This window comes from Carcharodon carcharias, chromosome 21 (genome assembly GCF_017639515.1).
Source record: "Carcharodon carcharias isolate sCarCar2 chromosome 21, sCarCar2.pri, whole genome shotgun sequence".
Taxonomy (NCBI): domain Eukaryota; kingdom Metazoa; phylum Chordata; class Chondrichthyes; order Lamniformes; family Lamnidae; genus Carcharodon; species Carcharodon carcharias.
In genome coordinates, this window is record NC_054487.1 from 37,531,172 (window position 1) to 37,558,068 (window position 26,897).

Below are 26,897 nucleotides of genomic sequence, written 5' to 3' on the forward strand. Positions count from 1 at the left end.
TGGATGCTTTGACTAATCAATGGAACTGGAATTTCAATTCTCTGGCATAAATATTCTGAATGTAAATTAGGAGATGATTCATCGTAGAGGTAAACTGAAGATAATAACACTCACTGTTGAACCTTGCTCTTTTGCCTCGTCAATACGTTTCATCGCCAGCATGTGGTCAATCCCTGGATCCAGACCAATCTCATTTAAAATAGTAATCCCAGCGTCCAGTGCACTAAACAAGATACAGCAAACAAGCAATGAGAAAAATGTCCAAAAACAAATCACTAACACTTTTTTCCTCCCCAGCAATTTTCACATGTGCCCCTTTAATGAAAGAGATTCAGAAAAAAACTTAACAGCAAAAAACAAACACTGAACGACATCTGGTCATTTATCCACATGGCAAGCATTTAGAACATTCCTTACAGATACTTTTGATACATTACAGTGGTTGAATTCCTGTGTCCCATTCGTTGTCAATGGGGCAAAACGTCAAAAAAAAGAGACGAAGGTAAAAAGGCGTCACTGATTGTAATCATTACAAGTACAAAACATATTTGAGGTTAATACACCATTTAGAGTTTTGTGTAAATAATTATTCTTTCATGTTGGTGGTGAGGGGAAATAATGGTAATAAGGCTTGTTATGGTTCTATAAAAGTGCAGCAATATACATCAGAGTGCTAAGATGTTGCCTATGACATCATCACTATCACACGGTGCTGCTTTTTAAATGAGTTAGTTTTAATTGCATAAAATTACAAATGGCCTTCTTCAAGGCAAACGTTCAGCCTTCAATCTAGTGTTGTGGTGCAATTAGCATCTTAGAAACTCAGGTAAGCACGATTATGCAGAAGATTACACAGAAAGAGGAGAGGGGGAGAGTGAGGAGAGAGATGGATGAGGAGGAAACCAAGACAGCTCTGCATGTGGAATGTGAAGTTGAATCTCTGGGCTGAGTGTGAGTTAGGCTTTGAAGTAATGGGGTGGGAATGTTGATGCATGAACTCTTGATCTGTATGAAAGACTATATTTGGAACAAAGATTCCATGTGTATTAACTGTTCATACGTTAATATGCACATAACATAATATCAGGTCAATAGAAATTAGGGTGGGGGAGAAAAAGCAAATTTATCCTATTGCACTTTTTAAGGACTTGTTAGCCATTCCACTTGTAACACTAACTAATAGAAAACAAGAGTAACTGATCATGACAAAGTCTCAAGGTCATTGCTGAGCTATGTGTGCAACTGGTTGAAAGCTATTTATGAGATCTTTCATTATTCCTCCTCAATGAAGCTGATGTGGCCCTTGCCCAGAGCACCGCAGATTATCATTATTTGAATTAGTTTATTCATACTTTTGTTAGCAATTGTTTAAAAAGACAAAATCCATGAAATTTATTGCAACTAAAAATAAAATACTTAAGGCAGGAAGTTAAATTTGCATCAAATAGAAATTTAACTAAATACCAAATTCTGAATATGTGCAGCTATGAACTTGTTCGTGATTACCAAATTATTAATGTACATGACAAATATCCATATTTCACTCGGACATCAAGGTTTTAGATTCATTGACCACTTGCTGCCATTCATGAAGGAAAATCAGCACTGCTTCTGGTTCCTACCTGCCACTGATTGAATGTTGCTGTATCCTGTCGGTGGGAATTATTGCCATCATTGCAAAACATCAGGAAGTGCTGCTTACTGCCTGCAACAGGTTTCAATCCCCTGGGATGGAAGCAGCATGGAGTTGGAGCCACTATGACCAGTGCTTGGGTCAGGAGCCAAGGGCGTCAGCATGGAGTGGACAAAGGGATAGCTGGGCAAATCTGCCAGCTTCAACAAAGCAAGGAGAAGGGTGTTAGGATGGACTGGAGTGGGGCAGAAGGCCAAACATGCCACCGTGAATGAGATGGTAGAGGAGGAATGAGTGCCAGAATGAATCAGGGAAGTGGAGAAGGGGAGGAGCAACAATATCTATTCACAATAACGCACAATTTCTCTGCAAGAAATGGTAAAATCAATGCATATTTTTCTAATCTTGCACTATACAAGAAATGAAATGTCGCATAAGCCTGCAGCTAAATTATTACAAGCCCATGTCTTACTGCACTTTCAGTGTCTTATTTGGAGCTGTTTTTGAGTTGTCACTTTTTAAAGCCATTCATTAGTTTGCACCAGTTTTCCAGGTTAGCTCATAAGTGAAAACATTTTTCAATCACTCATTTTCTGTCGTTTTACATAAAGAGGTTTGGTAGAGTTATAGAATTTGACAGCACAGAAAGAACCCATGTGGCCTTTTGTGCTTGGGTGGGCTTTCTGAAAGCCATGCTCAACTAGGCCAGAATTTTATCCGCACTACAGGGGTCCTGACTACTGGCCAGAAAGCCAGGGGCAACAATGCCCCCACTGTTTGTAGGACCCTGGCCACATATTTCAACTGTCCAGCAACTAATTAGTTGCCATCTGGGCTCCTGTGCCTTTAGCCACCAGCAAAACAGCGGGCTGGCAGTTCAGCAATCTCAGCAGCACCAAGAGGAGCAGCAGCCACTGCTGGACCGCACCTGGGTGAAGAAGACGTCATGGGAGCAGGCTATCCTCCAAATCATGGAAGTGGGCTCTGGGGGCATCATGCAGGGCCAGTCAGGCAGGCCTCGGCAAGCGGGAGTGGGGAGAGCAGAGCGGAAAGCAGAGAGGAACGCGGAGCAGAGTGTCACTGGGATGGGTCATTGACACTGGGGGCCCCTCCGTGCCTGAATAAGAGGGCTCCCCACTCCCGAGACTGCAGGATTCACCAAGGGGGCTCTCCCTACATGGCAAATTTCCCACACACCTCTAGTAAATTGCCTTTAACTGGCTACCGTGGGGGGAGGCCATCCTCCACCTTCTCCACTGTTGGTACAATGCCATAGGAGCAGGAAGATGGCAGGCACTCCACCTGAACCCCACAACCTTTCCTTGCCATTTTATGAGCGCTCCCTCCTCCCAGCCATCTCCAGAAGGCTGATAAAATCTAGTCCCTAGTCACAAATCCTTGCCCTTGGCCCTTAAGCTTTTACATTCTTATTTTCAAACACTTATGCTCTTTCATTTTAAAATTTATCATGGATAGATGTCCATTATTGATCCTGGTACAGAATTCCATGTCCTGCCAACCCTCCCAAGTAGCAATCTTAATCTCTTTGTTCGTCTGATGATAAATTTACATCCTCTACTTACTGTCACCTTGTCCAGTGGATATTTATCAAAATCTCTCAATTTTGATTAATTGGGGCTTTACAAAGAAAAATATAACTTTTAAATGTATTTTCAGGTGGAGCCAATACACATGATAAATATTAAATAGTAAGCAGCTGAAAGTTACATGGTAGAGGCCTTTTAAAGACTGGAAGGGTGAAAGAGGTAAAATTCCACACTCAGCTCTTCCTGCAGTACCAACCTTTGGTGCATTTCTTTCATTTCAGGAGTCTGGTAGCTTGCTGTCACCATGTTCACTTTTTGTTTGATGCATTCCTTCATTACCATGGGATGAAAAACACCAGGCAGCAAACTGAGCGGGGAAGAAAAGTCATAAAGATTATTTCAGAGCATGAGCAGATAGAGAATGTGGGGCTGTGACAGACCAGGTGAAGAGTAGGAGGAATTTGTGACGGACAGGGCAGGCCTATGATCAGACAGCGTGGGGCAGCGACATACAATTTTGGTTGCTGATAGACTCCTGGCAGGGGGAACCTGTGACAAGAAAGCCTGGGTCTGTGAGACGCAATGCAGCCCTGGGCTTCCTTAACATGAGCAACTTACAGTAACTATTTAGGCTAAGGGCTGAAAATTTTCAGTTAAGCAGAAGCTATATGACAAAATCATCCTCACATGTAGCCCTCCTCCACATAAGGTTACAATATATTATTGGAAGATTCTATTGAGGTTCCCTCTCTCAGGATGAAACTCTACACCTTTTCAGTGCTCTCCCCTTTAAGCTCTCCAGATGTAATCAGGAACGTATCCAAGATGGGCAGAAACATCATCTATAGCAATTTTTTTAAAAATCATTCATGGGATGTGGGAGTTGATGGCTAGGCCAGCATTTACTGCCCATCCCTAACTGCCCTTGAGAAGATGGTAGTGAGAGGAATGGGTGAATGACAGAAGGAGATGGAGAAGAATGATGAACCAGCATTGTGGTGACTCCAAGTAAAATGGGAGGAGCCAAAAGGAGGAGATGAAGAGGAGGAGAACAGGGCCTAAACTAACCTGATCACAAGGTCATGGGATTTCACCAGTGAAGAGAGTTCGTCTCCACCCTTCTTCATGTCCAGTGTTACTGGAGTGGTGTGGTTATAGTTGGAAGTCAGTTTTTCCAACTGGTCTTTTAGTGCTGATGCTGCAGAACAAAATCAAAAATGGACATCAGCTTAATCTTTAGTTATCTATTTGATTTAAAGCCATTACATTAGGGTCAAAACTTGAAATATGCAACGTTGTAGTCATAAGAATTCTCATATAAATATTTTTTAGTTACATGTCTTCCAAACCAAATTAAAAAGCATAAAGGAGACCCTTAAAACTTACAGTTTTTGTACACGTTTAAACTCTTCATTTTGTTCAGTGTTGAAGCTGATTCCGCTGTGTGTGGCCGCTGTGATTCAGTGATAACCCTCTTGCCTCAAAAAATGTGGGTTTAAATCCCAATCCAGAACTTTGATCACATAATCTAAACTGACACTCCAGTGCAGTAATGAAGGAATGCTGCATTGTCAGAGGTGCTGTCTTTCAGTGAGTCCTTAAACTGCGGCCCTGTCAGCCCTCTCAGGTTGGCAATACGGTAACATTTAACCTAGGAAACCATGGGATTGCCTCCCTAACAGCACAGCAGGTGTACAAACGCTACATGGACAGCAGCAGCCTTCTCAAGGACAATTAGGAACGGGCAATAAATGCTGGCCTTGCCAGTCACACCCACATCCCATAAGCGAATAGACTAAATGCCACCTGTATTTGCATCATTGGCAAATTTGGATACACGATTTTCTATCCCATTAACTAAGTCATTAACAAAATATGTTGGCTATTTGAGGGCCCAACACAGATCCTTGCAGGGTCATGAGGACTCGAAACGTCAACTCTTTTCTTCTCCACCAATGCTGCCAGACCTGCTGAGTTTTTCCAGGTAATTCTGTTTTTGTCTTGCAGGACATCATTAGTTACATCTTGCCAATTAAAGTATCTGCCCATTAACCCCACCCTCAGTCTCCTGCCACTCAGCCTTTTTCCTAACCAAGTCATTATTTTCCTTCAGCTCCATGGGCTTCAACTTAAGCAAACAGTCTCTTATGAGGGACTTTATCAAGTGCCTTTTGGAAGTTCACATGAAACATCCATAGATATTCCCTATCCACAACTTCAGTCAGCTCTTTGAAAAATTCAATCAGATTGGTCAGACATGATCTAGCCTTCACAAATCCATGCGGTACGAAGTGGTTCTGTATCATATTCAATTCTTTTTGATCAAGTCCCAGAGATCTTCTATCATTTTATCCATTCCAGCTTACTGTGAATAATTTTTCTCTCATAGCACTGGAGTCAGCCTTGCCTACATCTATCATGTCGGTTGCTGTTTCTATGGGGAGAATTTTCTCCTCGTCAGGGGGGTTGAGAGGGAGCAGATGGGCATGCAGCCAATCGCCGCCATTTTGCATGGGTGGGCCAAATTTTGCTGAGCGCTCCCTGTGCGGCTGGGGGGGAATAGGCTGAGGTGGGGCCTGCATCTTTCGCACACATCTTCATGAGGTACAGAGCTGCCTCAGGGAGATTATTTTGATTTTTAAAAATTTTAATAAATAAGAAAAAAAAATTAAGACATGTCAATGCTGGGACATGTCAATGAATTTTAATTTAAAAATGTATTTAACTTATAAACCCTTCATGAAACCTAATCCCACTCGTGGATGAGGTTTCATGATAAATGCGAAGGCCGCCTGGGCCCTCGCTCACTGCCAGTGCATGGGACATTCTCACACACACCTTCATTGTCCTCATCCCATCCATGGGACCACCCAACACTCATACATGCCAGGCATACTTATCATCTGGCCTGATAGAGATGGAGAGAGTGTAAGCAAGACACCTATTTATGCAGTACAAGCTGGCACACAAGAGGGAGAGGTCACAGACAGCTGGAGGAATACCTGAAATCAAGATCCTCACTTTGAAAACAGAGCCATCCAACTGGCCAGTGATGACCAGGACTGGCCCTGTGCTGATGGTGAGTTCGGTGCTGCTCTACCGAGTGAGAATCCAGCAGCGCAACATCCATCAGACAACCATGCCGTGAGTGATGTGTCTTCTTTCACAGGCCACTGCCATGCACTAATTATCTCTCCTTGCTTTCGCAGGCACATCTGGGGAACAGCCGATGGAGTCCATAACTCAGGGCCTCCAATCAACCCCTGAAGAAACATCTGAAGAGGAATCTGGAGACACCCTCCCAGGATTCCTGTCACAGCGCTCACCCTTCACCAGTGCAGAGACACAGACCTCGGTGGGACCTAGCTTTACAGTGGCTGTGGGATCACAATCTGCTGAGCACATCGCACTGCCCGATCCACAGCAGGCGGAGGCAGGGACTTCCCAGGCATCCTGTGTTGGAGGCCAGAAATTTGCTGAGTCCAAATCAGATGATGTGCCTCTGGACTCAGTCATGTCACAGTTGCTGGAGCTGCAAAGGCAAGCTCGGGAACATCAGGAAGGGATGTCCGCTGCACTCCTCAGATTGCAAGGCACGATGGAGGAGTCTGTTCGTCTTCAGGCTAAGGTGATAATGCCAGCATTGCAACACAACAAGGTCAACACTGGTCGGATGGCGGCCACCATAGAGACCTCTCACTCCTGCATTGCTGCGCAGACTGAACTCCATCGCTGATGCCATAGTTGGCTTCCAATAGTGTGTACGCAAGAGGGGTGTTGGTGCAGCTCGATCTCACTCCAGCTTCCGCTTCTCCTCAAGGAATCAGCCTGGGTCTCTTGGACAGCCAGAGTGAGGAAGATCAACAGGTGTAACCCCCAGGGCCATCCACCCAGGTGACTCTGGGAGTGACTGACCCATCTGAATCCCCTCATCCTGTGACCTCAACAGCTCCAGCTGCACAGGCTGAGGAGGGAGCCACTGTCACACATCAGGACCCCAAAAGCAGGCCGGGGCCCTCCAAGTCTTGGCCCTGCAAAGGTCGCCTGCCAAGGTCATCACAGACAGGATGTAGCGGTCAGCAGGCTGCCTCCACCTCTGCTGTCAATGTCAGGGAGCACCAAGACATAGCAGCAGGGTTAGGAAAGTTAAGAAGATGTAACTCTTTTGGAGTTAAAACAATTAAACTAAATTAACAAAATAAGGGATAAAACAAGCACAGCCCCTAAGTCAGGTCAGCTGTAAAACTATGGACAAAGTTTAAAGGAAACTTAAAAACATTAAACCAAAATGTGATTAAAGGGGTCAATAAAACACCCCAGTCTCCGTGGTGCCCACCGAGCACGGAAGGCCTCGAGAGTGCCAGCAGACACCGCGTGCTGCCTCTCCAGGGACACCCGGCCGCGAACGTAGCCGCAGAAGAGGGATAAACAATCAGGCGGGATGACCCCCTTGATCGCCCACTGCCTGGACCTGTTAATGACCAACTTGGCCAGGCCCAGGAGCAGGTTCACGAGGAGGTCCTCCTCCTTCCCGACCCCCTTCCGCACCGGGTGCCCATAGATCAGGAGCGTGGGGCTGAAGTGCAAACAAACATTAATAAAAGGTTTTTTAAATAACTGAAGAGGGAGTGCAGCCTACCACACCCTATATAAGCGTGGTCCACGGACTCCACAAGACCACAAAAAGGGCATGTGTCCTGGGAGTCCGCAAACCTACACATTCTTCGATTGTAGGGGACTGCTGCGTGCAACACCCTCCAACCCAGATCCCCAATAGAAAGGGGGAGGATACCTCCGTAGAGGGCCTCCCATCGGGGGCCTCCGCCGCCGGACGGCAACAAGGCACGCCAGGGCGTGTCTGGGCAGCGGACAAGGGCAACAAAATGGAAGGTGTGCAGCAGCAGTCCATACAGAAAGCTCCTCCGCGCTGTGCCAAATGGCACAGAGGGCATGTCACCGAGGCCGCTCATATTGTGGTGCACCAGCACCTGAGGGAGGGTTCGGGGCTTGGGGCCAATGTGGAATTCCGTCCGAACAGGGTAACATTCAGCAGGAAGACTACCGCGCACCTGGGCCATCTCGAGACCTAAAATTACGTTGGGTCCGAGCACAATTGTCCTTAGGTCTCGGATGGCATCAGCTGCGAGCTGGACATTCACAGACGCGCGACGCACCAACTACTGCGGGAGCATCCAGCCCAGTCCTCCGCCACCCAGCGCGTCCCCGATCCTGGTCACCCCTGCGGCCACAGCCCTCCTCTCCGCCAACCACTGAAAAGGACAGAGGGGTGGATTCCTGAGCAGCGGATCTCTGACGATAGCCGCTACTCCTGACGGGGGAGGCGAGGCAACCATGTTCCAGATTTTATCAGGTCCTGATAAAAGATGGGCAACACCTGCAAGGAGCCACCGAGGCCCCTCTGTTCTATAAACAGGAGCTGCACGTCATAGTTCAGGCCGTGCACCTGACGGAAGAAATACGTCGTCAGGGCACACCATCTAGGAGGAGGCTCGACGTAAAGGTATCACTGCAGGGTCTGAAGGCGGAAAGTCACCACCAGTGTGCGTAGGCACACTAGCGCCTGACCGCCCTCCCTAAGTGGGAGACTCAGAACCTCAGCAGCGACCCAGTGCAATCTTTTGTCCCAGAAGAAGTCAACTAACAATCTCTGGATTCTTGTGACAAAGTCCAGGGGAGGGGTCAAAGTGACCAGCCGATACCACAACATGGCGGCGATCAGCTGGTTTATGACCAGAACTCGACCCCGGTAAGATAGCACTCGGAGCAGTCCTGTCCAGCGCCGCAGGCGAGCGGTGACTTTCGTCTCCAGTTCCTGCCAGTTCGCCGGCCAGGATTCCTCACAGGGCAGAGATGGACCCCCAGGTAGAGGAGGCTAGTCCTGCTCCAGGTGAAAGGCCTAAGCTCCTCAGGCAGGGGATCCATCTGCCATGGGCCGACCAGGAGCCCAGAACATTTATACCAGTTGATCCTGGCAGAAGAAGCAGCAGAGTAAACCTCCTGGCACTCGCGCATCCTCCGCAGGTCAGCCGGGTCGCTAAACATAAGGAGCACGTCATCGGCGGAAGATGTAACTCTTATGAGTTAAAACCAATCAAACTAAATTAACAAAATTAGGATAAATCAGGCACAGCCCCAAATTTAGGTCAGCTGTAAAACCAAGAACAAAGTTTACAACTTTAAACCAAAATGTGATTAAAGGGGTCAATAAAGCACCTCAGTCCCCGCGGTGCCCACCGAGCACGGAAGGCCTCGAGTGTGCCAGCAGACACCACGTGCTCCCTTTCTAAAGACATCCGGCTGCGAACATAGCCGCGGAAGAGGGATAAACAATCGGGCGGGACTCCCCCGTCGACCGCCCGCTGCCTGGACCTGTTAATAGCCAACTTGGCCAGGCCCAGGAGCAGGTTTACGAGGAGGTCCTCCTCCTTCCCGACCCCCTTCCGCACCGGGTCCCCATAGATCAGGAGCGTGGGGCTGAAGTGCAAACAAAACATTAATAATAGGCTCTTTAAATAACTAAAAAGGGAGTGCAGCCTACCACACCCTATGTAAGCATGGTCCACAGACTCCACAAGACCACAAAAAAGGCATGTGTCTTGGGAGTCCGTGAACCTATGCATTCTCCGATTATAAGGGACTGCTGCATGCAACACCCTCCAACCCAGGTCCCCGATAGAAAGGGGGAGGATACCTCCGTAGAGGCCCTCCCATCGGGGGCCTCCGCTGCCGGACGGCAACAAGGCACGCCAGGGCGTGTCCGGGCAGCGGACAAGGGCGAGAAAATGGAAGGTGTGCAGCGCCAGTCCATACAAAAAGCTCCTCTTTGCCGTGCCAAAAGGCACAGAGGGCATGTCCCCGAGGCGGCTCATATTGCGGGGCACCAGCACCCGAGGGAGGGTTCGGGGCTTGGGGCCAATGTGGAATTCTGTCCGAACAGGGGAACATTCAGACGGAAGACCACCGCGCACCTGGGCCACCTCAAGACCTAAAATTACATCGGGTCCGAGCACGACCGTTCTCAGGTCTTGGATGGCATCGGCTGCGACCTGGACACTCACAGACGCGCGACGCGCCAACTCCTGCGGGAGCATCCAGCCCAGTCCTCCGCCACCCAGCGCGTCCCCGATCCTGGTCACCCCGGCAGCCACAGCCCTCCTCTCCGCCAACCACTGAAAAGGACAGAGGGGTGGATTCCTGAGCAGCAGCTCTCTGATAATTGCCGCTACTCCGGACGGGGGAGAGCTGCGTCGCGAGGCGACCATGTTCCAGACTTTGATCAGGTCCTGATAAAAGACGGGCAACGCTTGCAAGGAGCCACCGAGGCCCCTCTGCTCTATAAACAGGAGCTGCACGTCATAATTCAGGCCGTGCACCTGACGGAAGAAATACGTCATCAGGGCACACCATCTAGGAGGAGGCTCGACGTAGAGGTATCGCTGCAGGGTCTGAAGGCGGAAAGTCACCACCAGTGTGCGTAGGCACACTAGCGCTTGACCACTAGTGGGAGACTCAGAACCTCAGCAGTGACCCAGTGTAATCTTTTGTCCCAAAAGAAGTCGACTAACAATTTCTGGATTCTTGTGACAAAGTCTGGGGGAGGGGTCAAAGTGACCAGTCGATACCACAACATGGCGGCGATCAGCTGGTTTATGACCAGAACTCGACCCCGGTAAGATAGCACTCGGAACAGTCCTGTCCAGCGCCGCAGGCGAGCGGTGACTTTCGTCTCCAGTTCCTGCCAGTTCGCCGGCCTGGATTCCTCAGCAGGGCAGAGATGGACCCCAAGGTAAAGGAGGCTGGTCCTGCTCCAGCTGAAAGGCCTGAGCTCCTCAGGTAGGGGATCCATCTGCCATGGGCCGACCAGGAGCCCAGAACATTTATACCAGTTGATCCTGGCAGAAGAAGCAGCAGAGTAAACCTCCTGGCACTCGCGCATCCTCCGCAGGTCAGCCGGGTCGCTTAACATAAGGAGCACGTCATCGGTGGAAGATGTAACTCTTGTAGAGTCAAAACAAATAAAGCAAATCAACAAAATTGGGATAAATCAGGCACAGCCCCTAATTCAGGTCAGCTGTAAAACCAAGAACAAAGTTTAAAGGAACCTTACAAATTTAAAATCAAAATGTGATTAAAGGGGTCAACAAAACACCCCAGTCCCCGCGGTGCCCACCGAGCACAGAAGGCCTCGAGTGTGCCAGCAGACACCGCATGCTCCCTCTCCAGGGACATCCGGCCGCGAACGTAGCCGCCGAAATCTTGGGGTTACAAGCCCAGTACCATAACCACTTGGCTATTTAGGCCAAGCCTACCAGCTAGCTTGTAACTCTTTCGAGTACAAACACGTTTCCATCTGTTCCTATTCAGATGAAGTTACATTGTTTCATAGTTTGCCATGGTGAGATTTGAACTCTTGATCTTGGGGTTACAAGCCCAGTACCATAACCACTTGGCTATTTAGGCCAAGCCTTCGGCGGAAGATGTAACTCTTTCGAGTACAAACATGTTTCCATCTGTTTCAGATGAAGTTACATAGTTTCATAGTTTGCCATTGATGAGATTTGAATTCTTGATCTTGGGGTTACAAACCCAGTACCATAACCACTTTGCCATTTAGGCCATAGAAGTGGTGGCCAACAACATGACAACAGTTGTGAAGCAAGCTGAGGTGCAGTATCTGGTGGGCAATGTCTCAGCTTCCACTGCAGCACAAGCAGACGCTACCCAACATCCTGGTGCTGCAATGGAAGCTCAGACTGAGGTCATGCCTATTGCTGTGCGAGCCCAGTTTGGTGCCAAACAGGCTCAGCCCACTGCCATCATGGCTGCAGGCTCTCACAGCAGTCCAGAAATCTGGTTATTTGTAACTCTTTCGAGTACAAACACATTTCCATCTGTTCCTATTCAGATGAAGTTACATTGTTTCATATTCTGCCTTTGTGAGATTTGAACTCTTGATCTTGGGGTTACAAACCCAGTACCATAACCACTTGGCTAGTTAGGCCAAGCTTGTTGCACAGCCTGGGCATGGATGCTAAATCACTTGTACATACTGTTCATTATTGTCAATAAACTCGCCAGAATGTCTCCCTGCCTATGGCTCCTTGTTCTGATAAGCAGTGTTCGTGTCACTCATGTGAAAATTTATGTACAAGATAAAGGCAGGTGTCTCAGTCTAAGGATTCTTCCCTGTGCTCTGTGCACCCTTCAGACCAAAGTGATGGTTCAGCCTCACACTTCCTGGAGACATTATTGATTCCTGCACCTCGGCGTTGCTTGTCATTGCTGCCAGAATGTTGTGGGCATGGGTCACAGAGTTCCATCATTCTCTCGATATGCTCTCAGCATCTTTAGATGGGGCTGGCCCTCATCTCTTCAGCATCTGTGACCACTGATGCTGTGCTCCTGAAGAGGTCAGGTGCTGAAGGTGGACAAAGGATCAGACGCTTTCAAAGTTTCATGGCTGTGTCTCTATGATATGACCCTGATCACAGAGCGCAAGCAAGCTGCCCTTGGCTGGACAGGACTCAGACATTCTCAGAGGTTATGTGAAGATCTTTGGAGTGTCCTCACTGCATGGCGTCATCATTCTCCTGCAATCAAGTGACTATTAGGACCTCCACTGCATCTCCATCACAGGAGCATTCTCACAGAGGGTATTCGTACTGCCATTAGCCAGACTGGAGTCAAAAGTTCATAGAGGCAACATGAGGATCTTTGGAGTCTCCTGACTGAATGTCGTCAACATTCTCTACAAATCTAGCAGCTATGAGGGCCTCCTGAGCAAGCCTCATCTGGCCAGTGCTAGGGCCTCATCCCCATCATTGTCACCTTCAAGGACCTTCTCACCTACAGCTAGTGCTGTTGGAAGAGCTTTAAACTATCTAAGCAGGGGTGTGGGAACCAAGAGAGAATATTAGAGAGGAATACCAGGGTGCACAAAATACTGAGAGGGACAGATAGCACCAGTATAAAGAAAGTAAGTTAATCGGTGGAATCGAGGTTAGGGAGAAAGTAACAAAATCTAAATCAGAGTTATGTGAATGTATGGAGTATAGTAAATAAGATTGGGGAGTTACAGGTGCAGGTTGCCATGTGGAAATATGATGTTGTGGTGATAAGAGACCTGGCTCAAGGAAGGGCAGAATTGGGTGTTAAATATTCCCAGGTACAAGGTGTTCAGAAGAGATAAGAAAGGAAGGAAAGGAGGAGGGGTGGCGGTATTGGTTAAGAGCATTGCAGAGATGGAGAAAGAGGATGCTCCAGAGTGTTCAAAGGCAGAATAAATTTGGTTAGAGCTAAGGAACAAAAAGGGTGCAATTACATTGCTCAGTGTGGTCTATAGACCACCAAATAGTGAGAAGGATGTAGAAGAACAAATCTGCAGGAAAATTGCAGAAAAATGCAATGTTATAATGGGGGACTTTAATTACCCAAATGCAGACTGGGACAGTGGTAGTGTAAAGGGCGGAGAGAGGTAAAAGTTCCTAGATTGTGTTCAGGAAAATTTTCTACAGTAGTACGTGTCCAATCCAACAAGATGCACTGTTGGACCTGGTTCCTGGAAATGAGGTGGGCCAAGTAGATCAAGTGTCAGTGGGGGAATATTTAAAAGAGAGTGATCATTAAATTATACATTTTAGAATGAGAATAGAAAAGGACCATAGGCAATCCAGAGTAAGAACTATTAATTGCATGAGAGTCAACTTTGATGGAGCAAGAACGGAGCTGGGCCAGATAGAGTGGAACAAAGGATTGGCGGGAAAAACTGTAGCTAAACAATGGGCTACTTTCAAAAAAGAATTGATTCGGGCACAGTCAAGGCTTATTCCATCGAAAAAGAAAGGTAGGGCAAACAAATCCAGAGTTCTCTGGGTGAGAAAGGAGATAGAATTTATGATAAAGAAGAAAAAAAGTGTACCAGGTAGAAAATACAATTGAGAACAAAGAGAAATACAGAAGGTTCGGGGGGAGGTGAAAAAGCATATTGGAGCAGTGAAGAGGGATTATGAGAAAAGACTGGCAGCTAACATAAAGGGGAATCCTAAAGTCTTCTATAGACATATAAATACTAAAAGAGTGGCAAAAGGAGGAGTAGGGCCGATTAGGGAATTTACAAATGGACAAAGGGGCCATGGCTGAGGTATTAAATGAATACTCCGTATCCGTCTTTGCCAAGAGGTAGATGCTACCCAGGTCATGATGACAGATGAGGAAACACTGTCACTAGAAAGGTTCAGAATTGATAAGGAGGAATTGTGGAATAGATTGTCGGTACTTAAAGTTGACAAGGCACTGGGACCGGGTGAGATACATCCAAGGATATTGAAGGAAGTGATGAGAGTAGAATTTGCAGGGGCACTGGCCATAATTTTTCAGTATTCTCTAGACTCAGGGGTGGTAGCAGAGAACTGGAGAATTGTAAACATTACACCGTTGTTCAAAAAAGGTTGTAAGGATAAGCCTAGCAATTACAGACCAGTCAGTTTAACTTCAGTGGTGGGCAAGATTCCAGAAACAATTAGTCGGGAAAGAATTAGTAGTCACATGGAAAAATGTGCATTTATAAGGAACAGCCAGCATGGATTTTTAAAGGGGAAATTATGTTTAACTAACTCTGAGTTTTTTGAAGAGATAACAGAAAAGGTCGATGAGGGTAATGCTGTTGATGTGTTGTACATGGATTTTCATGGAATAAAAGAGGCAGTTGCAACATGGATATAAAATTGGCTAAAAAATAGGAAGCAGAGAGGAATGATTTAATGGATATTTTTCAGGCTGGAAGTACTTGCAATGGAGTTGCCCAGGGGTCGGTATTGGGACCCTTACTTTCCATGATATATATTAATGATCTAGATCTTGGTGTACAGGTGACAACTTAAAAGTTTGCAGATGACATGAAGCTGGACAGTGTTGTAAACTGCGAGGAGGAGAGTGTAGAACTTCAAAAAAAGGACATAGATAAGTTGGTGGAGTGGGCAGATAGGTGGCAGATGAAGTTCAATGCGGAGAAGTGTGAGGTGATGCATTTTGGTAGGAAGAACATGGACAGACAATATAAAATAAGGGGTGAAACTTTGAAATGGGTGCAGGAACTGAAACACCTGGGTGTATATGTGCATAGGTCATTGAAGGTGGCAGGACAGGTAGAGAGAGCAGTTAATGAAGCATATAGTATCCTTGGTTTTATTAATAGGGGCATAGAGTACAAGAGCAGGGAGGTTATGCTGAACTTATATAAGACTCTTGTTAGACCTCAGCTGGAGTACTGCGTACAGTTCTGGGTGCCACACTATAGGAAGGATGTGAACACATTGGTTCCAGGAGTGAGAAACTTCAGCTATGAGGATAGATTGGAGAGGTTGGGACTGCTTTCCTTGGAGAAAAGAAGGCTAAGAGGAGATTTGATTGAGACGTTCAAAATCATGAGGGGGGCTAGACAGAGTAGATAGGGAGAAGCTGTTCCCACTCATAAAAGGTTCAAGAACGAGAGGACACAGATTAAAGTGATTTACAAAAGAGGCCAATGTGACATGACAAAAAACTTTTTCATACAACGAGTCGTTCGGGTCTTGAATGCACTGCCTGGAAGTGTGGTGGAGGTAGGTTCAATCGAGGCATTCAATTGGGCATAAGGTGATTATTTGAATAGAAATAACGTGCAGGGGAACGGGATAAAGGCAGGGCAATGGCACTAGGTCATAATGCTCATTTGGAGAGCCTGTGCAGACACGATGGGCCGAACGGCCTCCTTCTGTGCCATTAAAATTCAGCAATTTATCCCCATCAATGTGCTCCTCACTGGAGAAGACCTCCAGCTCCTCCATCTCCTCCTCAGCCAGCTCGTCTCCCCGTTGCAGCGCCAGGTTGTAAAGGGCGCAGCAGACGACGACAATGCGTGACACCGCCTAGGGATTATATTGCAGGGATCCATCTGACCTGTCCAGGTACTGGAATCTCATTTTCAGCATCCTGAAAATGATTATACCATCGCTCTGCTGCAGTCTGAGGCCGCCGCATAGGGTCTCTCGTCCTCGGGGAGCCATCCCTGCAGCTTCTGTGGAGCCTGGAAGACTTCAGGGATCTGTAACTGACCGAGAATGCAGGAGTCGTGCACACTCCCTGGAAACTATGCGCAGACTGTGTTTGTGATGGTCGCACATCAGCTGCACATTCAGCGAATGGACTCCCTTGTGGTTGACATAGTTGACCGTGTGTTATGACAGAGATCTGAGCACCACGTGAGAGAAGTCGATTGCACCCTGCACCTGTGGGAAACCCAAGATCTGGGCAAATCCAATCGCTCTTGCATCCTGGCTGTCCTGGTCCAGGTGAAATGCACAAAGTTGTGTGCCCTTGCAAAGATGGTATCCGTGACCTCATGGATGCATTTATGGGTGGAGGTTTGTGGTATCCCACAGAGGTCACTGGCGTAGAAATTGAGTGCCACTATCACTTTCCTGGCCATTGGCAGTGAATGGCTCCATGTTCACATGGCAGTAGCTGGCAAATGTGACCAACCAGTTCCCTGGACATGCGCAGTCTTCGGCGACACTGGTTCTCAGTTATCTGCAGGAATGAAAGGCGACGTCTATAGGCGGGTCTAGCTAGGTGCTGACCAAAGATGGCTCATTGTGGCTCTTCAGCAGTGTGTGCAGGAGCCCCAGTTGCCTCTTCTTCCAGAGACTACATTGTTAGCTTGAACCATGGGGGAGACTGGTCCGAATCGGGATGATGACATTGCAAGGGTCTGTGAGCACCTCCACCAGTGACTGCTCCATGGCCAGCTTTAGCAAGGAGATTATACAATGTGCCCAGTCGTCCAACTGTTCTGCAGTCCACTAAAATGCTCATTACTTTGCAATCTGTATCTGAGGGGTGAAAAGCTCTGGAGCACTAGGTGGTATTTTGATGCCTCTGTGTTGCTTGAGTGGGCAGAGAAGCTAGATGCCCTACTCCAATCATATCAATGTGGCTGCACCTGAACTGTCTCAGCTGCAGAGGAATGGTCACTTTATACAAGGTGTCCCTAATGCATGGCCACCTCCCTCGCCCAGCACATGCTTGTGTGCTACCTTCAACCGCAGGGCAGCCTTTGCCCCCACCTCTCCCCAAAGTACCTCAACTGCAGGCAGCCTTTGTCTCCCCCCACTTCACTGATGCGCCTCAACTGCAGGGCAGTCCTTCCCATGCCCAAACACACCTCAACCACAAGGCAGCCCTCACCGCGGGCACCCCCCCACCCCCCAAACCCCCACCCCTGACCCCACCCCCCATTACAACATGCATTAACTTTGAAGTCAAACAGGCGAGCGTTCCGCAACGTTACTCCAAGTTCCCCTCAAAATGCAGCCCGCCAAGTGCATGCCTTTTATATGCTGTTGTGAAACACCTCGGTATGCAATCATACCAACGTGGGTGGACGACTCCAGCAGGCTGGCTTTATAATGATATGCAGATGTATTACAATGAGGTTCCTGATGGCAAGAAACACAGCCTGCTATCAACAGGCAGAGCGGACGATTGCAAACTGGTTTCACAACGTCATGAAACCGATTTTTGGACTTCTCACCATATTGTCCAATCACATCACCGAACACAACCGACACCAGCGGGCACAGACGATTCCGCCCAAAGTTTCTGGACTGCCCTGTTTTACCCTCAATTGCATTTTATAGATTGATAGGAGCAATTTTCTTCTACACTTCATTTTTAATTTAAAAATACACGATACAGTTAAGGTACAAACAGAGTTGGGTAGAGGAAGTATTTGTGAGAATGTTTATGGGATAGTACCTACCATTCCAAATTAATCCAAGAAAGAAATGTGTCATGCTCAGTACAGACATGGAGATATCACAAAGTTTAAAGCTATATTTTAATAAGTGAACATAGACAGTGTTAAAATGGTTAACGTGGCTTTTGGCATTTGGTAGTGTCTGCGGCCAATGGCTGATTAAATATGGGCCTGAGTGAAGGAACCTCATAGCCACTTGTGAAATTCACACATCTCATTGTTTAAGCAATGGGATTTGCAGACAACTCTGTCTGGGGACAATAGAGACCTCGAAACTCAATGGGCGTAAGATGATTATGAAATGTATCCCATCGACTTTTCATTGTATTGTGATGGCCCCTCATCCATACACAAAGACCTTGGCTGGGCTGATTCAAACTCTCAAGGTGTGAAAAGCCACAACAGAGGATGTTTAATCGGCCTAACACACCACCTTATTTGGAAAAAGGACTTTGGGCTTATAACAGGCCACATGGGTAAGAGAGCCATATTTGTTGGAGTTTTTCCAGGTAATTCTGTTTTTGTTTTGGATTTCCAGCATCCGCAGTTTTTTTGTTTTTGTTTTTTATGAGCCATATTTGTTGTCTGCTTTTGAAATAAAAGCAGAAGCTGTTTTGAGACAGACAAACCATCAGCTGCAACCAAGGCAATAAACAGCAATACTTTAAAAGTATTGGAGTTACTTAAATTAGGACAACCACTCCTAAGGGAAAAATATACAACCCTCCCATAGGAACTATTAACCACGAACAGTAAGAAAACACATAAATTCTGTCCATGACAAAAGATAGATTAACATATCAGTTGCAATCATTCCACAGAGTTGCTAAATGCAGTGCTGCTGTAGGATCACACACAAAACAATAATCTGTTTTCTTTTAGGTAATAACCAACTTGCTGTGTATTTCCAGCACTTGCAATTAATGTTTCAGTTTTCCCTATAGCTTACTAATTTTTTTTATTTTGGATTCATTAGAAATTGTAGGTGCTATTCTATGAATATTCTCAAAACTACTCCCTGTGCTCAAATCTTTTTGCATACATTTACAATCTCAACAGAAACATCAATCAAAAGGGATCTTCTTGAACCCACTTTCAATGTCACTAGTTGCTAGATCAACATGACGACTAAAACAAAAGCATGACAAAAGCAAGCTTTAAGGTACAAATGGTTACTTACCGACAGTCACCTCAATGTCAGTGTCCCTGGTGATATAGTCCAAAACCGGTCCCGAAACATAACCAGATCCAAGTAACAACACCCGACCTTTTGCACTCATCTTCCTACTTTGAGCAGACTCCCTAAAAACAACATTAGGCATTTTAGATGAACAGCAGTCTGCTGAGTGACACAATTCTAACAATATTGTTAGAGACAAAATGGATGCAAATTGCAAGTAAATAGTTCCATTTAGTCAAATTTGTTTCAAAAGTTAATTAAAACAGTGCACCACCAAAGCTAATTCATAAAATTATACAGACACGTTGCAGTCCATATCCTGGATGTTAACAGAGCAGGTTATATAGGTGGACAGGCAGCACTGTATGCAACAACACAGCGTGTATCTTTAGTACTTAACAGGTTCCCTGCTGGAAGTCAGCTTAGCTTTCAGTGGGGCGGTGAGGACTCTGAAGCAGGACAAAGGAGCAAGCTGGCCCGATCCCCGCCCCAGTAGTAGTGAGGGACTGAGGTCAATCCCTCACCTTTGTATAAGGTAGGATCTGATAGGGTGGGAGCTTTGGGAGTTGAGGGTAGCACTCCTGCCTCACCAGAAGCCCACACCACCTCCCTTCAGCTGACTGGTTTCTGAGTCCTGGGAAACAGCAGGCCAGGGCTAAATCTCCAGACCCTCATTACAACAGTTAAATTGCTAACCCACCTCCTGGCAGCAAGGTGGCTGCCAGTCACTCGTCCAATCTCTGACAAATCCCAACTGGACAGGTGAACGGTGAGTTTCAGAATCTTAGAATTTTAACATCTGTACCAACCCCCAACCCACCCTTTTTTAGGTGTTAAAATACAGCCCTACGTTTCACTGTTAAAGCTTACAGTTTCTAAAGCTGCTGTTAAGCAATTCATTAACCTATCAGTGAAACATGCACAACTTTAGCTGATGCAATAAATTTACAGTAAAACATTAAAATAGCAGTAGAATTAAAAGGCCAAGAAACCTCTTCATGGAAGAAACAAGTGTCCTGCAGCTCACACAAGAGCAAAATGTCAAAGGTGTAATCAGGAGATAAACCAGCGCCACTGTGCAAGGGATTACAAATCTGGTTAGCAAGGACTGTTAGCAATTACATTACCACTATCAGAAGGCGTTGTGCTTTGTGTGAGTTAGTTAAATGGTAACATGTGGCCAAGATTTGTTGAAGGCTTTCCTGATATTTTTCTATATTCAAGTGAGCCTAAGGTGGAACTTAATGGTGCCCACAGGAGCAGGCAGGCCTGGAAAATCACACAAGAGGTCATGTATCCTACTCCATGGTGGGAAACTCGCCCACTAATGACAGGAAGGCAATTAGGCTCATTAATGAGTCATTTAAATCTAATTATCCCTGAGCTCACCAGGATTTAATAGTGGATCAGAGATTAAACAAGCCTCGCATGGGTCACCTGTGCCGCCAGAAAGCTGCCCAGCAAATCCTGCCAGGGTTGCTAGCAGCCTACTGGAGCAGGGTCAGAGGGGTGGGGCATTCACAGTCACTCAGTGCCTGATTTAGGCACCCAGAAGGGGGAGGAGCCTGCTGAGTTCCACTCCCTTGTTTCCAACCTCCTCCCCACACCTTGCCAGTGACCTGCACTCTGCCCCACTTACCTTTCTCTCTCTCTCCATGGTTTCAGGTGAAGACCCCAGGGTGCAGCCACCAGTGGCCACTGATCCTATTATTGTTCAGAGAGCTGCCAGCCTCTGATTGGCCAGCAGTGCTCAGGGGCTGGATTTTTGCCCTACTGAGGGCTGAATACAATGGGAGACCCAACGACATTGAAGTAGGTGCCTTTTATCTCATTTCTTCACTTAAAGGAGAACTAATATTCACACGAATCAGCAAGCAAAGTATCCCCCCATTTGTGCTTTAAAAAATTTAGATATGGAGAAGGTAATTTCAACTTGAGCCCAAAACACCTACCTGAAAAGTTTGATATCATTTGTGCTCAACAGCATTCATTTGTACTTATTTGACATCACTTGTGCTCAAGAGTAATCATTTAACTATCATTTGACATCACTAGCACTCAAAAGCAATCATGTAGCTATGATTTAGCATTACAAAGTAACATAACTGACATAATTGTCATAAATTTCACCAAATCAGAGAACTAAAATGTTTGAAATTAGCAATTTCACTTAAGCATTCAGACACCAAAAACAATCACAGAATTTATTTTCCCTATTTCTGAATTTAAATAGCTTTAAACGTCAAAAAACTGAACTAACTTTAGAAAAAGCAGACTCTGTTTTAACATCTGTTTTGACAAGGTACTTATATTTTCCTTCATAATCTATACTTCATGCAGCACAACCCTGCGCCCCACCCTGCACCACTGCCCCCGATCCCCTGCCGCACCAACCATCTCTCCCTGGATTGCAGCAGTTTTCTCCCCATCAGTCTCCCGGGAGCAATTTTCTCCCCCAACCAACGACCCCACCCCCCCCAAGCAATTTACTTCCACCCCTCCCCCCAACCCCCCCACAATGAAGCAATTTGTTTCCGCCCTCACCTATCCCCTGCCACCTCCCCCCCCCCCACCCCCCCAACAATTTTTCAAAAGTCTAACTTGTCAGGTAGGGTGAGCCAACATAAGGCAGTATTAGGTCACATGACCAAAAGCTTGCACAAAGAGGTAAATGGATTTTAAAGATTCTGAGAAAATCACAGACAACTTTCCCCAGAGTGTAGGCTTCTGACCCCTATTAAACTCTGACATTGGGATCCTGAAGCCTGTGGGAAATATCCTGGCCTGGGTGAATGAAATGGAAGGTCTTCCAGTCCTTTGCATGTACCTTGATAAGTGTAAATATCAAAACCATGGAAAGCGCTCCATCCGACCCCCCCCAGGTTGCAGGAGTTCTCTTCCTCTCTCCTCGACCTCTTCCCCCTTTCTCCTCTCCTCTCCCCCTCCCTTCACCTCTTCCCTGCTCCCCTTCCCCCGCACATTCCATAGTCGTCTCCCCTTCCCTTTTGCTTCTCTCCATCCCTCCTCCCCTCTACCCTCTCTTCCCACTTCCCCCATCAAAACCTCAGACCTTAGCTTACAGGGCCAGTCAGAACTGGAAATGACACTGAGGCCAGTCCTGCTGCAGTTTTGAAGCCAGTATGGGAGGGGGTGAATTCATTTTAGGTGTGTACATAAATCAACCTGTGTCATACTTGCTGTCAGTGATAAGTTTCATTGAAGGCAACATGTTTCAAGGTTCCAATCCAGTTTATAGTACAGACCCTCAACATGCAAATATTTGATAAAACACTTCAATTGGTGAGGTTTTAAATAGACTGCACTGCCACGTTCTTAGAACTGCTAACATGCAATGCAACCATTGTTAAATGAAGGATTACAAAATAGGAGTATTGCTAACATCAGAACTTCAACATCAATACTTAATGTTTGTAATGTGAATAAGTTTCACATTCAAAGGATTTTAAAATTAAAGAATACTAGCTCAACCTGAAATCGGATTTCTGATCAAATTTGCATTTGCATTATGACAAGCAGCTTTTCAATCTTACTGTGGGACAAATGTTGGAGAGAGTCAGTTTGGAGTCAAACGAGTCAAGTATGTTTATACTGAAAATTACAGCCTGTAATTACCCACTGCTTTCCCCCCCACCCCAGAACGATCAAAATCCCAGCCTACGTTCAAGCTTTCCTCAGTGTCAACATAAAACCACCTGTTGCAATGGAAACCACAGGACAAAACTGGCAGAGACGGGAAGAAAGAAAAGCAATGTAAGCTCCCACAGGACTCATTGGGGCATGCAGAACAAGAAGGGTTTCTGCTGGGTTAGCTGATCTTAGCCGGGATAGAGACCAAAAAGTTACAAGTTACCCAGGGCTAGTGCCCATTGTTGCTAACTTGTCACCCAAATGGGCATGTTGTGGATGGTGTGACCACCCCGACAGTTGAAAGACCACTGGTGTTCAATGCTTGGATTCAGGTCACCCACAGAGCCACACACCACTAGCAAATAAAAGGCAATGCAAAACTTTACAAACAGCCTGACTTAAAATAATTCCCTTGCACTGAAATACCACAAAATTCTCCAAGTTACCAGATGCATGCAGCAAAGCATAATGCAGCACTGCAACAATTTATATTTACACTGTTTTCACTACATACAGAGCATTTACCACAATACAGCAGACAGCTGAAGCCAGAGTAGCTTACCTGTTCGCTCTTAATTTCTGAATATATTTGAACTTAGGAGTCAGTGAACCATTGGAGGCGATTACAGCCTAGAAATAATCAATTTGAAATACATTACATATGATGGCAGGTGAAGCAGACACTAATATACACAAAGCCAAGAACAAAACCACACTTACATTCCGGATAACTGGGGTTAAACCGTTCTCCTTTTCAAAGGGTTGCGTAGCATCAGAAGTCAACTGTGGAGGTGGAAATCAGACACAGCCCTTTTAGAATTATCAAAAAAAATGTGGATTTTTAAAAGCTCAAACTGGAAAAGGACGTCGTTCCTACAGATAACGCTAATCCAATTGTAAACATTACCTTTATGTTCATTATTTGGCAACAAAAATTTCAGTCTGGCTCAGCTGATAGGAGGTGCTGCATTCCACTCCTGCTCACAGGCAAAAACTCTGGAGAAATTTTAAACAATAACTGAAAATGCTGGAAATAATTAACAGTGCTGGCAGCATCAGTGGAGAAAGAAAGAGTTAATGTTTCAGGTCAGTGACCATTTGTCAAAATTTGGAGTGCTTAAAGATATCAGTGTTGTTAAGCATGGCAAGAAATGGAGAAAGGGAGGAAGGAATAAATGGGGAAGTTTGTGATAGGATGGAAGGAAGGAGAGACTAAATGAAAAAGGCAAAAAGAGATGGTAATGGGACAAGTAAAGAAACAAAAGATGAGTCTAGAGGAAATGTAAATGTGGCTCACAGAATCACCACTAACAATTGCCATCTAAAATTAAATGGGGTCAAAGGTTATGATCCAAAATTGTTGAACGCAATGTTGATCCCAGAAGGCGGTAAAGCACCTAATCAAAAGATGAGATTTTGTTCCTTGAGCTCAGGCTGAGCTGTATTGAGACATTGTAGGAACTGAGGGCAGAGAAATCAGAGTGGGTGTGACACAGGTAATTAAACTGGCAGGTGACTGGCAGCTGAGGGCCATTCTTGTGAGTTGAATGATTGTGTTCCACAAAACAAATCACCCAACTTGTGACCACCACCAAACTCATCTTCCCACTACCACCACCACCCACCACCCCGCCCCCCCCGCCCCCCAAACTACCTTTGAGTTTCAGGCTTCTGAAGTGAACACTCTGTAATACTCTGGACTTCTTCTCAATCACCCATAACAACTCAACTCCTCCCTTTCCCAGCACCTTACTATGCAAAGTGCAGGAAATCCAATACCTGTCCCTTTACTTCCTGTCTTCTCATTGTCCAAGTCCCTGAATCCTCCTCTTAGGTGAAACAGCAAGTTACTTATACTTCATTCAATTTAGAATATTGTATTTGTGTGCCAGCTATGGCTCAGTTAGCAGCACTCGCCCTCAGATTCACAAGGTCTGGATTCAAGACCCACTCCAGGGTTTGAGCACAAAAATCAAGGCTGACACTCCAGTGCAGTACTGAGGGAGTGCTGCACTGTCAGAGGTGCCTTCTTTCTGATGAGATGTTAAACCAAGACCCCATCTGCCTGCTTGAGTGGATGTAAATGTTCCCATGGCACTATTTTGAAGACGAGCAGGGGAGTTATCCCTAGTATCCTGGCTAATATTTATCCCCAATCAACAGCACAAAAACAGATTCCCTGGCCATTATCATATTGCAATTAGTGAGATTTTGCTGTGTGCAAAATTGGCTGTTGTGTTTCCTACAATACAACAGTGACAAATGTACTTCATTGACTTTAAAACATATCGAGACACCTGGTGCTCATGAAAAGTCATAAATGCAAGCCCTATTTGCTTTTTGCTCACGACACAATCTCCTCCACACTGGGGTGAATGGGTGACCACTTTGCGGAACAACTTTTTCAGTGCGCAAGAGTGACCCTGTGCTTCCAGTCGCCTGTCATTCCCATTTGGCCTCTCTGTCCTTGGCCTCCCGCAGTGTTCCGATGAAGCTCAGCGTGAGCATGAGAAACAGCATCTCATATTTCGATTAGGCACTTTACAGCCTTCCAGAAGCACCACTGAATTTGATAATTTCAGATCTAACCTCTTTTTTATTATTTTGGACAGCAACTGTTGTTGGTGATTCTGTTTTCCCATTTACATCTCCTCAAGGCACATCTTTTGTTTCTCTTATTGTCCCATTACAACCTCTTTTTGCCTTTAGCTATCATCCCCTTTGTCATTTAATCTCTCCTCTTTCATAATGTAGGCAAAAACAAAAGTGGTTCCACCTCTTATTTTCTCAATCAGATAGATCACCATAGCTCAAAATGAAGGACAACCAACTGGTGACCCCCTAGGAAGCAACAGTCCCCACCACATTTTTGAACAGTTAACTTTAAATAAGTGTCAACCAATCACAAATAAGATGAAGTTAATCACCCTCCTCCTTTACAACTATAAATCAACTGTGTGATTTATTCAAGTTAATCTGCTTTATGCTACACTGGTTGCAAGTAGCAAGAATACTGGAGCAAAGTGCATGAAGGCTCTAAGCTCTCTGTGATTGAATATGTTCCTTGCTTGAAAGAATGTGAAAAAAAATGAGACTGGATAAAGATAGTGATGCACTATCCAAAAAAGTGGGTCATAGAATGCTGGATGGCAGATACTGTGTCATCTATCTGGGTCACTTCAGACTTTATATTAAGAGGCTGGTTGGCTTCCCTCTCTCTCCCCCTCCCTCCCTCTCCTTCCGTGTCCCTCTCCCTCCATCCCTCTCCATCTCCCTCCCTCCCTCTACCTCTATCCCCATTTCCCACCCTCTCTCTCCCACCTTCACCTCTCCCACTCCCTCCCTCTCCTTCCCTCCCTCTCCCACTCCATCCCACCATCTCCATCAAGATTTCCACAAAAACAACCTCCTTTTGCCTAGAAGTACAATTTGATGGCATATTCAGTTTCCAGCAACTATTTGGAGGACAACAACTGTAGACAACGGCAAGCACAATTATGCTGGCTGTGGGTAGACTGTTAGTCTCCAATTCTCATAGGGAGTTGTTAGGAATGTCAGGTTCTATAAACAGTTATACTTTAAACTGTCTGATGAATACCAGATAGAATGAAGTTGGGGGTCTAGAAGATAGCTAATTAGCATTTCTACCTGGATACAAGGTATCCATTTGATTCACATTACCATGAAGATGAGCTTTGGAAAGGGAAAAGTCCATAGAAAGCTACTGTAGTATCAGGTTACAGGGTTTCTAAGATATCCCTGAAACTCTCAAGACACAAGTCAGACTGCAGAGAGACAGAGAGAACATAAGATACAGACATCCAATCCTGCACCTTAAGCAGCAAAAATGCTGACTCTATTGGCAGAACGTGGGTAGGAACTCATGATTAGATAGAAGGTAACAAATTTGTTGGGATTTAAAGGAGTCTAGAAGATTTACCTAGCTTGGGCTAGAGGAAAGGAATCTCTAGTGTAACCCTTGCAGTGAAGGTCAGTTTGGGGATTAGAAGTTACCAGGCGGAAAAAGGAAGCAAGCCATCCAGAGCTAAGAATAATTTTAGACTGGTTCCTGGA

General features: G+C 45.9%; 1 protein-coding gene across 3 annotated transcripts in view; it reads right to left on the reverse strand.

Annotated features, from left to right (window-relative positions):
• Positions 1 to 26,897, reverse strand: part of aass (aminoadipate-semialdehyde synthase) — a 115,487-nt gene that overhangs the window by 46,867 nt on the left and 41,723 nt on the right. For all 3 annotated transcript variants that reach the window (XM_041215618.1, XM_041215617.1, XM_041215615.1), the window contains exons 13-18: positions 23,544 to 23,606; positions 23,386 to 23,453; positions 19,176 to 19,297; positions 4,249 to 4,378; positions 3,437 to 3,547; positions 115 to 223 (exon numbers count right to left, since the gene is read on the reverse strand). In XM_041215618.1, coding sequence (XP_041071552.1) covers positions 115 to 223; positions 3,437 to 3,547; positions 4,249 to 4,378; positions 19,176 to 19,297; positions 23,386 to 23,453; positions 23,544 to 23,606 — 603 coding nt within the window. The remainder of the gene's footprint in view (positions 1 to 114; positions 224 to 3,436; positions 3,548 to 4,248; positions 4,379 to 19,175; positions 19,298 to 23,385; positions 23,454 to 23,543; positions 23,607 to 26,897) is intronic.